The sequence below is a fragment of the Strix aluco genome, unplaced genomic scaffold, assembly GCF_031877795.1.
Source record: "Strix aluco isolate bStrAlu1 unplaced genomic scaffold, bStrAlu1.hap1 H_2, whole genome shotgun sequence".
Classification (NCBI taxonomy): domain Eukaryota; kingdom Metazoa; phylum Chordata; class Aves; order Strigiformes; family Strigidae; genus Strix; species Strix aluco.
Window position 1 is genome coordinate 23744 of NW_027436667.1, and position 13012 is coordinate 36755.

At 54.1% G+C, this 13012-nt stretch overlaps 1 protein-coding gene across 1 annotated transcript; it reads left to right on the forward strand.

Moving 5' to 3' along the window:
- Nucleotides 1-302: 302 nt before the first annotated feature.
- LOC141919164 (RNA-binding protein 3-like) lies at nt 303-7930 on the forward strand. The gene is given in 8 exon segments (XM_074814182.1): nt 303-333; nt 809-913; nt 2461-2567; nt 5864-5969; nt 6498-6508; nt 6510-6580; nt 6870-6934; nt 7717-7930. Coding segments are annotated over 6 exon segments (462 nt in total). The 5' UTR covers nt 303-333; nt 809-810; the 3' UTR covers nt 6934; nt 7717-7930.
- Nucleotides 7931-13012: the final 5082 nt, after the last annotated feature.

Below are 13012 nucleotides of genomic sequence, written 5' to 3' on the forward strand. Positions count from 1 at the left end.
GGGCGGGGCCGCGGCGTTTCGGCTGTACGGGACCGACCATTAAAGCCTCCCTGGGAGCCAGGAGTGACCCCTGCGTGACCCCTGCGTGACCCCTGCGTGACCCCCCCCCCCCCCGCGTCCCTCATGGGCTCTCCCGCGCTCCGGGGGGGGGGGGGGGGGGGCGTGGCCTCGTCCCGCTCAGCCAATAGTGCGGCGGCGCCGCCGTGCCGGCAGGGGGGCGTGGCCTCGCCCGCTCAGCCAATAGCGCGGCGGCGGCGCCGTGACGTCAGTGGGCGGGGCCGGGGATAAGGGCGGGGGCGGGGCCGGGCGCGGCCTCACTCTGGCGCCGCGCGGGTGAGTCGCTGCCGCCGCCTCTCGCCGCTCCCCCCCCCCCCCCCCCCCTTCCTTCCCCCCCCTTCCCCCTCTATCGCGATAGTCGCTGGGTCCCCCCCCTCCCCCTTCACCCCCCCCCCCCCCCCACTCCCCCCCCCGTGGGCGCGTGGCGGCTCCGCGAAGGGGAAGGGGGGAGGGGGAGGGGCGCATGCGCAGAGCGCGCGGGAAAAGGGGGGGGGGAGGGGCCACTTCCGGGTGGCGCACGTGGCCGGGGGAACCCACGGGGGGGATGGGGGGGGCTGTGACGTCCCCCCCGGGGGCCCCCCCCCCTTTTTTTTACCTCAATGGAGGTGCAGTATCAGCCCCCCCCCCCTTTGGGGCTGCGCCGTCGCCGGGTTATGACATCACTGGGGGGGGGGTGTGACGTCGCCGGAAGGGCGAGGTCCCGCGTTGTGACGTCACCCCGTGCCCCCCCCCCCCCCCCCCCCCCCCCCAGGCATGGCGGCGGAGGAGGGGAAGCTCTTCGTGGGGGGGCTCAACTTCGACACGGACGAGCAGGGGCTGGAGCAGCACTTCAGCTCCTTCGGGCCCATCGCCGAGGGTGAGGGACCCCCCCCAACCCCCCCGGGACCCCCCCAAACCCCCCCGGGGCAACCCGAACCCCCCCGGGACCCCCCCCAACCCTCTGGGACCCCCCCCGAACCCCAAGGACCCCCAATCCCCCCTTTCAGTGTCCCCAAACTTCTAGGACCCCCCTCGGGATCCCCCCAAGCCTCTGGGACCCCCCCAGCATCCCCCAAACTTCTATAACCTGCCCCCCCCTTGGACCCCCTAACCCTCTGGGACCCCCCAAACACCCACGGGGTCCCTCAAAGCCCTGGGACCCCCCCCGAACCCCCCATCCGCCCCTTCAGTGTCCCCCAAACTTGTAGGACCCCCCCAGGACCCCCCCAACCCTCTGGGACCCCCTGAACCTCCCCCCAGCATCCCCCAAACCTTTGGAACACCCCCAACCCCCCCCTTTGGACCCCCCAAACCTCTGGTGACCCCCCCAAACCCCCACGGGGTCCCCCAAACCCCTTGGGACCCCCCCAAAAGATTCTGAGGCCTCCAATCCCCTTCCAGGGTCCCGCAAACCTCCTTGGGACCCCCCCCGAATTGCCTTGAGATCCCCCCACCACAAATCCCCTCCTGGGGGGATCCCAACCCCCCCGGGATCCCCCAAATCCCCACGGGGTCCCCCCAAAAGCTCCTGGGACCCCCAAACCCCCCCTCTAGAGTCCCCAAACCCCTGGGACCCCCCCAAAAGCCCCAGGGAGCCCCAATGCCCCCCCCTTGCACCCCCAAAACCTCGGGGGACCCCCCCCAACCCCATGGGGTCCCTCAAACCCCTGGGACCCACCCAAAAGCTCCTGGAACCCCCAATCCCCCCCCCGAGTCCCCCAAACCCCTGGGACCCCCCTAAAAGCCCCAAGGACCCCCAATCCCCCCCTTACAGTGTCCCCCAACCCCCTGGGACTCCCCAAAAGTCCCCAGGATCTTCCCCCCACTCCCAGGGGTCCCCCAAGCCACCTGGGACCCCCCCCAAAAGCTTCTGGAGTCCCTAATTCCTCTCTGGGACCCCCCCAAAAGCTTCTGAGGCCCCTAATCCCCCTCCAGGGTCCTTCAAAACCCCCTTGGGACCCCCCCAAAAGGCCCTGGGACCCCCATTCCTCCTCCGGGATCCCCCCAAACCCCTTGAGACCCTTCCAAATTCCTCCTGGGGACCCTCAAAATCCCATGGGACCCCCCATCTGCCCCCACCCCCCCCCCCAGGACCCCCAAAACCCCTGGGGACCCCCAGCCCTGCCCCCAACTGGTTGCTTGGGAAAGGGGAGGACATTGGGGGGACCTGACGCCCCCCACTGGAGACTGTGGGTTTGGGGGGCACCCCTGGGTGGGTGGGGGGTCCCCATTTCCCTTAGTGGGGAGGATACACCCATGGGGGGGGTCATTATCTTCCCCTGGCACCCCATTTTGAGGTTTTAACCCCCAAGTGGAGATTTGTGGGGGGTCCCTTCTTCTTTTGGGACCCCATTTTGGGGGTTCAGTCCACTGGGAGGGGGGTCCCAGCCCCCCCTGACTCTCCCCCCCAACCTCTCCCCACAGTGGTGGTGGTAAAGGACCGGGAGACCCAACGGTCCCGCGGCTTCGGCTTCGTCACCTTCACCAACCCTGAACATGCCACCGACGCCATGAGGGCCATGAACGGCGAGGTGGGGGGGCGTGGGGGACCCTAAGGGGGCGTGGGGGGGACCCTAAGGGGGTCTGGGGCAGATCTAAGGGGGTCTGGGAAGCATTTGGGGTCCCTAAGGGGGTCTGGGGGGGTCTCAAAGAGAGTCTAGAGTATGTCTAAGGGAGTCTGGGGGGCTCTAGGGTGTGTCCCCAGGGGAGCAGGGGGCACTTGGGGGGCCCTAAGGGGGTCTGGGCAGATGTAAGGGGGTCTGGGAAGCATTTGGGGCCCTAAGGGGGTCTGGGGGGGTCTCAAAGAGAGTCTAGAGTATGTCTAAGGGGGTCTGGGGGGCTCTAGGGTGTGTCCCCAGGGGGGCAGGGAGCACTTGGGGGGCCCTAAGGGGGTCTGGGGGGGTCTCAAAGAGAGTCTAGAGTATGTCTAAGGGGGTCTGGGGGGCTCTAGGGTGTGTCCCCAGGGGGGCAGGGGACACTTGGGGGGCCCTAAGGGGGTCTGGGGCAGATGTAAGGGGGTCTGGGAGGCATTTGGGGTCTCTAAGGGGGTGTGGGAGGCTCTGGGGGGGGGTCCCCAGGGGGACAGGAGGCATTTGAGGGGCTCTAAGAGGGTCTGGGGGTGCCCTGAGGGGGTCTGGGGGGTATTTGTGGGCCCTAAGGGGGTCTGGGGAGCTCTAGGGGTGTCCCCAGGGGGGCAGGGGGCACTTGGGGGTCCCTAAGGGGGTCTGGGGCAGATGTAAGGGGGTCTGGGTAGCATTTGGGGTCCCTAAGGGGGTTTGGGGGGGTCTCAGAGTCTAGAGTGTTTCTAAGGGGGTCTGGGGGGTCCGCAGGGGGACAAGGGGGTATTCGGGGGTCCCTGACAGGGTCTGGGGGGCATTTGGGGTCTCTAAGGGGGTCTGGAGGAGTCTTGAAGGGAGTCTAGAGCGTGTCTGAGGGGGTCTGGGGGGGCTCTAGGGGGGTCCCCAGAGGGGCAGGGACACTTGGGGGGCCCTAAGAGGGTTTGGGGGGGCCCCAAAGAGATCTGGTAGGCATTTAGGGTCCCCAAAGGGGTCGGGGGAGCACTTGGGGTCCTTAAAGGTGTCTGGGGCTTTTTGGGCGTCCCTAAGAGGTTCTGGGATGTCTTTAAGGGGGGTGGGGGGCATTTGGGCTCCCTAAGGGGGTTTGGGGGAGTCTTGAAGGGAGTCTAGAGCGTGTCTGCGGGGTTCTGGGGGGACCTAGGGGGGTTCTCAGGGGTCAGAGGGCACTTGGGGGTCCCTAAGGGGTGTGGGGGGGCCCTAAGGGTGTCTGGGAGGCATTTGGGGTCCCTAAGGGGGTCTGGGGGGGGTCTCATAGGGAGTCTAGAGCATCTCTGGGGGGCTCTAGGGAGGGTCCCCAGGGGGGCAGAGAGCACTTGGGAGACCCTAAGAGGGTCTGGGGGGGGCTCTAAGGGGGTCTGGGCAGATTTGAGGGGGTCTGGGAAGCACTTGGCGTCCCTAAGGGAGTTTGGGGGGGTCTCAAGGGAGTCTAGAGTGTCTCTAAGGGGGTCTGGGGAGGTTCCTAGGGGGACAGGGGGCACTTGGGGGTCCCTAACAGGGTCTGGGGGGCATTTGGGGGTCTCTAAGGGGGCCCTGGAGGAGTCTTGAAGGGAGTCTAGAGCGTGGCTAAGGGGGTCTGGGGGGCTCTAGGGGGGTTCTCAGGGGCCAGAGAGCACTTGGGGGGCCCTAAGGGGGTGTGGGGGGGCCCCAAAGAGATCTGGTAGGCATTTAGGGTCCCCCAACGGGTCAGGGGGGCACTTGGGGTCTGTTTGGGCGTCCCTAAGAGGCTCTGGGGTGTTTTTAAGGGGGGTGGGGGCATTTGGGGGTCCGTAAGGGGGTCTGGGGCAGATCTAAGGGGGTCTGGGAAGCATTTGGGGCCCTAAGGGCGTCTGGGGGCATCTCAAAGAGAGTCTAGAGTATGTCTGTGGGGGTCTGGGGGGCTCTAGGGTGTGTCCCCAGGGGGGCAGGGGGCACTTGGGGGGCCCTAAGGGGGTCTGGGGCAGATGTAAGGGGGTCTGGGAGGCATTTGGGGTCTCTAAGGGGGGTGTGGGAGGCTCTGGGGGGGTCCCCAGGGGGACAGGAGGCATTTGAGGGGCTCTAAAGAGGGTCTGGGGGGTGCCCTGAGGGGGTCTGGGGGGTATTTGTGGGCCCTAAGGGGGTCTGGGGAACTCTAGGGTGTCCCCCAGGGGGGCAGGGGGCACTTGGGGGTCCCTAAGGGGGTCTGGGGCAGATGTAAGGGGGTCTGGGAAGCATTTGGGGTCTCTAAGGGGGTCTTTGGGGTCTTGAAGGGAGTTTTAGAGCACTGTCTAAGGGGGTCTGGGGGGCTCTAGGGGGGTCCCCAGAGGGGCAGGGGGCACTTGAGGGGCCCTAAGAGGGTCTGGGGGGGTCTCAAAGGGAGTCTAGAGCGTCTCTGAGGGGGTCTGGGGGGACCTAGGGGGTTCCCAGGGGAGTAGGGGGCACTTGGGGACCCTAAGAGGGCTTGGGGGGTCCATAAGGGGGTCTGGGGGGGCCCCTAAGGGGGTCTGGGGCAGATCTGATGGGTTTTGGGGGGCATTTGGGGGTCCCCAGGGGGGTCTGGGGGGTCCTTGGGGGAACTGGGGTTCCTAAGAGGGTTTTTGGGGTACTTGGGGGTCTTAAGGGAGTTTAGAGAATCTATTGGGGGCACTTGGGGGACCCTAAGAAGCTCTGGGGGGTCTCGAATGGGGTCTGGGGGAGCATTTAGGAATCTGGGGGCACTTGGGGTCTCTAAGGGGGTTTGGAGGGTCCCCAAAGGGGTCTGGGGGGTGCTTGGGGGTCCTTAAGGGTGTCTGGGGCCTTTTGGGTGTCTGTAAGAGGCTCTGGGGTGTCTCTAAGGGGGGGCTGGGGGGCATTTGGGGGTCCCTGTGGGGGTCTAGAGAGGATGGGGGGGGGGCACTTGGGGGCCCAAGAGAGTCTAGGGGGGTCCCCAGGGGAGCAGGGAGCTTTTGGGGGTCCCTAAAGGGGTCTAGAGAGGATCTGGGGGGCACTAGGGGTCCCTAAGGTGGTTAGAGGGGGTCTGGGGGGGCCCCTAAGGGGTCTGGGGAGCACTTGGGGGGCCCTAAAGGGTCTGGGGGGCCCTAAGGGATCTGGGGGGTCCTCAGGAGGATTTGGGGGCCCTTGGGGGGCTGTAAGGGCATTAGAGAGTCATTTGAGGGGTTCTGGGGGGCCCCTAGGGCTTCTGGGTGCACTTGGGGGTCCCTAAAGAGGGGGGGGGGCCTTTGGAGGGGGTTGGGGGGTCCTTGGAGGGGTCGGGGGTCTGGGGTGACCCCAACATTTTTATGTGTGTCCCCCCCCAGTCCCTGGACGGGCGGCAGATCCGGGTGGATCACGCTGGGAAATCCCCCCGCGGCGCCCGGGGGGGCTACGGGGGGGGCCGGGCCCGGGGCCGGGGCTACACTCGAGGTATTGGGGGACAGGGGTGGGATTTGGGGTGCTGGGGTGGGGGGGTGGTCCAGGAGAGGGTTCGGGGGGGGTACAGGGGGGTCTTTGGAGGCGTTATTGGGGGGTTGAGGGGCACTTTGGGGGGTTTGGGGGGGCTTTTGGTGGGGGGGGGGGGAGTGGCTGGGGGGACCTTTGGGGGTAATTGGGGGTTTTTGGGGGCACTGGGGGATTTGAGGGGGTGGGGGGTCTTTTGTGGAGGTTATTGAGGGTTTGGGGGGGCACTTGGGGGGTTTGAAGGGGTTTTGGGAGCTGGGGGGCTTTGGGGGGGCTCATGGGGCGCTTGGGGTTTTTGGGGGGGCTGGAGGGGATTTGGGGGGGTCTGGGGAGGGGTGGGGGGTATTTGGGGGTAACTGGATTGCTGGGAGCTTTTGGGGTGTTAATTAGTGAGTTTTGGGGGGTTTAGAGGGTATTTGGGGGGTTTTGGGGGGGCTGTGGGATGACCTGTGACCCCCCCCCTTAAATTTTGGGGTGTTCCCCCCCCCCCCACAGGAGGAGGCGACCGAGGGCTACGGGGGCCGCTACGATGGGCGCAGCGGGGGGGGCTACGGGGGCTCCCGCGACTACGGCGGCCGGTGAGAACGTGGGGGGGGGGGTCCTATGGGTGCTGGGGGGGTCCTCTGGGTGTTGTTGGGGGGGCCACCCATGGGTGCTGGGGGGGGGGGGGGGAAATGGGTGCTTGGCGGGGGTGCTTGTGGGTGCTGGAGGGGGCTGTGGGTGTTGAGGGGGGACCGATGGCTTTTGGGGGGGGTCCTGAGGAATTGGGGGGGGGGGTCCCATGGGTGGCTGGGGGGGCCTGTGGGTGCTGGGGGGGGGCACCCATGGGTGCTGACCGTGTGTCGTGTCATGTGTCCCCCCCCCCAGAAACCAGGGGGGCTACGGCGAGCGCTTCCCCTCCGCCTCGTACCGGGATAACTACGACAACTGAGGTAGGGGCACGGTGGGGGGGGGGGGCGGGGGGACACCCCCAAAAAATAGGGGGATGACACACCCTGGGGAACCCCCCCCCCCACCCCAGCCAGGGCCCCCCCAAAAGCCCCCCAATGCCTGAAGCAGGGAAAGCCCATTTTTGGGGGGTTATGGGGTCCCTGACCCCCCAAATTATTTGGGGGGGGGGGCCCTGAGTTCCTTAATTCCCCCCCAAAATAATTTGAGGGGGGGCTCTGACTCCCTTAATTCCCCCCAAAATAATTGGAGGGGAGGGTTTTTGGGGGTGTCTGAGTCCCACCCCCCCATTTTTTTGCGGGGTACAGGATTTACTGACCCCCCCCCAATTATTTTAGGGGGGGTCCCTGAGTTCCTCCGAGCCTCCATTTTGGAATGGGGGGGGGGGTTAATGCTTCCCCCTGAATTATTTTTGGGGTCCCCAATTAATTTTGCAATTTGGGTTTTTTTTTTAGATTTCTGATCCCCCCGCCCTCCTCATTTTGGGGTCCCTGACCCCCCCCAATTATTTTTGGGGTGTCCCCCCCTCCACGTTCTCCATTTCAGGGAGTGTGTCTGAGTCCCCAAACCCCTATTTTGGGGGGCTACGGGGTGCTCTGACCCCCCCAAATTATTGGGGACTAGTTTTGCTTCTTCGCCTCCCCCACCCTGTGCTCCCCATTTTGGGGGGTGTTGGGGTCCCTGAGCCCCCCCAAACCCCCATTTTGGGGGGGTCTCCGAGTGCCCCCCCCTCCCCCCCCCACGCTGATCTCCTTCTCATCCCCAGCTTGGACCCTCGGTGCTGGATTTCGGGGGGGCCCCCCTGGACCCCCCTGGGGGGGGGGTTGGGGACACACACACTGTCCCCTCCCCCCCCCCGGGCCATGGATGGACGCCGCATGGGGGGGTTGGGGGACATGAGGTGGGGGGGAGGGGTGGGGGGGGACACCCCCCAATTTGTACCCCCCCAGGTCCTATTAAAGGTCAGAGCTCGCCCCGGGGTTGTGTCTCCTGCCTGGTTTTCGGAGGGGGGGGGGGGGGGGGCGGTGGGGGGCTGCTCTGAGGTGGCATCTCAGGGGGCTTTGGTCACCATTGTGGGGGTGGTGGCCCATCATGGGGGGGGTGGTGGTCCCCATGGAGGGATACAGGTCTATTATGGGGGGGGGGGCTGGACCATTATGGGGGTGTGGTCCATGATGGGATCTCCAGGGGTTCCTCATGGTGATACTGGTGTACCAAGGGTTCTCCATGGGCTTCATGGTGGTCCTGGTCCATCATGGGACCTCCAGGAGTTCCTCATGGTGGTCCTGGTCTACTAAGGGTTCTCTATGGGCTTCATGGTGGTCCTGATCCATCATGGGATTCACAGGGACTTCATGGTGGTGCTGGTCCATCGTGGGTCTTCTGTGGTTTCTCCATGATGGTTCTGGTCTATCATGGGTTTCAATGGTGGTGCTGCTCCATCATGGGATCTCCAGGGGTTCTCCTGGTGGTCTTGGTCCATCATGGGATCTCCAGGGGTTTCATGGTGGTGCTGGTCCATGATGGGATTTTCCAGGGTTTCTCCATGGTGATACTGGTGTACCAAAGGTTCTCCATGGGCTTCATGGTGGTCCTGATCCATCATGGGATCTCCAGGGGTTCTCCATGGTGATACTGGTCTATCACGGGATCCCTATGGGCTTCCTGGTCCGTCCAGTACATCATAGGATCTCCAGGGACTTCATGGTTGTGGTGATGGTCCATCGTGGGTCCATCGTGGGTCTTGCGTGGATTGTCCGTGATGGTTCTGATCTATCATGGGATTTGTGGTGGTGCTGTTCCATCATGGGATGTCCATGGGTTCCTCATGGTGGTGCTGGTCTACCAAGGGTTCTCCATGGGCTTCCTGGTGGTCCTGGTCCATCATGGGATCTCCAGGGGTTCTCCATGGTGATATGGGTCTATCATGGGATCTCCAGGGGCTTCATGGTGGTGCTGGTCCATCATGGGATCTCCAGGGTTCTTCATGGTGGTCCTGGTCTACTAAGGGTTCTCCATGGGCTTCATGATGGTCCTGGTCCATCATGGGATCTCCAGGGGTTCTCCTGGTAGTCTTGGTCCATCATGGGATCTCCAGAGGTTCTTTGTGGTGGTCCTGGTCTACCAAGGGTTCTCCATGGGCTTCCTGGTGGTCCTGGTCCGTCATGGGATCTCCAGGGGTTCCTCATGGTGGTTCTGGTTCACCTTGGTACCTCCAGGGACTTTGTGGTCATCTTGGTTCATCATGGGACCTCCATGGGCTTTGGTCCCCATGGGGTGGTCGTGCTGTCCGGGCAGAGGACACGGCCGGAGCCCAACGCTCTCCCCAGCTCCACCTGTGTCACCAGGTGGGGTGACAGGGCTGTTCCCCACCCCACGGCATGCTGGGAGCGGTGTCACCCGTGTCCCCGGTCACTCGTGTCACGGGGTTCCACCACCCTGTGGTGACCGCGAAGAAATTCAACTCCAGCCTAGCCCAAAACAGGACGTTCTCCACCCATTTCCTCCCCGGCTCGACGTGGTGGAAGCTGCAACCCCTGGAGAACCTGTGGTAGAGCATTAACCACCCCCCTCCCACAAAGCCATCAAATGTCCATCAATGTCCACAAATATCCATAAAATGTCCATAAAAATCCATAAATAGCCCTAAAAATCCACAAATGGTTAATAAATATCTGTAAAAGGTCCATAAAATATCCATAAAATTTCTATAAAAGTTCATAAGACCATAAATGCCCATAACTTATCCATAAAATTTCTATAAATGTGTCTAAAATGTCCATAAATATCCATAAAATTTCTATAAATGTCCATAAATGTCCATAATATGCCCATAAAAATCCATTAAATATCCATAAAGATCCATAAAATGTCCATAAAAATCCATAAAATTTCTATAAATGTCCATAATGGCCCATAAAAATCTATTAAATATCATAAAAATCTGTAAAATGTCCATGAAAATCCATAAAATTTCTATAAATGTCCATAACATGCCCATAAAAATCCATTAAATATCCATAAAAATCCACAAAATGTCCATAAAAATCTATAAAATGTCCATGAAAATCCATAAAATTAAATGTCCATAACGTGCCCATAAAAATCTATTAAATATCCATAAAATCCGTAAAATGTCCATAAAAATCCACAAATGGTTCATAAAAATCCATAAATAGCCAGAAAAATCCACAAATGGTTCATAAATATCTATAAAATGTCCATAAAATTTCTATAAATGTCCATAAAAATCCATTAAATAACCATAAAAATCCATAAAATTTTCATAAAATATCCATAAATATCCATAAAATGTCCATAAAAATCTATTAAAATCCATAAAATATCCATAAAATGTCCATAAAATATCCATAAAAATCCATAAAATATCCATAAAAATCCATAAAATGTTCATAAAATATCCATAAAAATCCATAAAATGTCCATAAAAATCCATTAAAATCCATAAAATATCCATAAAACTCCATAAAATGGCCATAAAAATCCACAAATGGTTCATAAAAATCCATAATATGTCCATAAAATGTCCGTAAAATTTCTATAAATGTCCATAAAAATCCATTAAATATCCATAAAATGTCCATAAAATTTCTATAAATGTCCATAAAAATCCATTAAATAACCATAAAAATCCATAAAATGTTCATAAAATGTTCATAAAATGTTCATAAAATGTTCATAAAATGTCCATAAAAATCCATAAAATGTCCATAAAATGTCCGTAAAATTTCTATAAATGTCTATAAAAATCCATTAAATATCCATAAAATGTCCATTAAAATCCATTAAAATATCCATAAAAATCCATAAAATATCCAGAAATATCCATAAAATGTCCATAAAATGTCCATAAAAATCCATAAAAATTCATTAAAATCCATAAAATATCCATAAAAATCCATAAAATGTCCATAAAAATCCATAAATTGTCCAAAAATCCATAAACCATCCATCAATATCCATAGGAATCCATAAATCTCCATAAAATGTCCATAAAAATCCATTAAAATCCATAAAATCTCCATAAAAATCCCCAAATTGTCCATAAATCCCCGTGAACGTGCGGCTGCGGCGCCGTAGGGTGGGGGAGGGGCCGCGGAGCCGCTACGGGGGCACCTAAAGTCAGTTTTAGTTTTAAAATTTATTACCCGTTTTTATTTATTTTTAATTTTAAAATTTTTTATTTAGTTTTAAAGCTTTAGTTTCTTAAATTTAGTTTTGAAAATTGTTTTTATTTTTAACTTTTAAAATGTTTCTTTTATTTTTAACGTAGTTTCATTTTTTAACTTTCATAATTTATTTAATTTTATTCATTTAATTATGTAGTTATTGCTAATTTATTGCTTATTTTAAATTTTTATTTATTTTTAGTTTTGTTGCTTAAATGATTTTAAATTTTAGATTTTTATTATCTATTTTTGTTTTATTTCTTTTTAATGTATTTTAAATTTTTACTTATGTCTTTATTTTTATTTTTAAATTTGTACCATTATCTGTATTTTTTATTTATAATTTTTAATGTATTTTAAAATTTTACTTATTTAATTTTTAAATTATTTATGTGTATTCTTATTTTTAAGTTTTTATTATTTATATTTTATTTTTAATAGATTTAAAAATTTTACTTATTTTTTATTATGTATTTTTAATTTTAATTTTTATGGTTTATTATCTATTTATATTTTTGTTTTATTTATTTTTAATCTATTTTAAAATTTTACTTATTTATGTGTTTATTTTTAATTTTAAATTTGTATCATTTACCTCTTTATATTTTTTGTTTTATTTATAATTTTTAATGTAGCTTAAAATTTTACTTATTTAATTTTTAAATTATTTTTTATGTGTATTTATTCTTATTTTAAAGTTTTTATCATTATTTATGTTTGTTTTATTTTTAATGTATTTTAAAATTTTACTTATTTCTTTATATGTTTATTTTTAATTTTAATTTTTATCATTTATTATCTATATTTTTGTTTTATTTTTAACAGAGTTTAAAATTTTACTTAATTATTTAGTATGTTTATTTTTAATTTTAATTTTTATCATTATAAAGTTTGATTTATTTTTAATGTATTTTGAAATTTGACTTATTTAATTTTTTACTTGTTACGTTTTTATTTTTAATTTTAAATTATATTTTTGTTTAATGTATTTTAAAATTTTACTTATTATGTGTTTATTTTTAATTTTAAATTTGTATCATTTATCTTTATGTTTTTTGTTTTATTTATAATTTTTAATGTATTTTAAAATTTTACTTATTTTTAAAATTATTTTTATGTGTATTTATTTTTATTTTAAAGTTTTTATCATTTATATTTTTTGTTTTGTTATTTTGAATATATTTTAGAATTTTACTTATTTTTTATTTAGTACGTGTTTATTTTTAATTTTGATTTTTATAATTTCTTATCTATAAATTTTGAGTTATTTTTGATATATTTTAAAATTTTACTTATTTGATTTTTTGTTATGTGTTTATTTTTAATTTTAAACTCATTTATATTTTTGGTTTATTATTTTTAAGGTATTTACAAGCGAGAGGGTTGGCCTTGGAGTAACGCCTGCGTGGCCCCGGGGTACGTAGTAACCCTGGAGTAAGGGCTGAGCATCTCTGGAGTGAGGGCTGAGCATCTCTGGAGCGAGGGCTGAGCATCTCTGGAGTAAGGGCTGAGCATCTCTGGAGTGAGGGCTGAGCATCTCTGGAGTAAGGGCTGAGCATCTCTGGAGCGAGGGCTGAGCATCTCTGGAGTGAGGGCTGAGCATCTCTGGAGTGAGGGCTGAGCATCTCTGGAGCGAGGGCTGAGCATCTCTGGAGTAAGGGCTGAGCATCTCTGGAGTGAGGGCTGAGCATCTCTGGAGTGAGGGCTGAGCATCTCTGGAGCGAGGGCTGAGCATCTCTGGAGTAAGGGCTGAGCATCTCTGGAGCGAGGGCTGAGCATCTCTGGAGCGAGGGCTGAGCATCTCTGGAGTAAGGGCTGAGCATCTCTGGAGCGAGGGCTGAGCATCTCTGGAGCGAGGGCTGAGCATCTCTG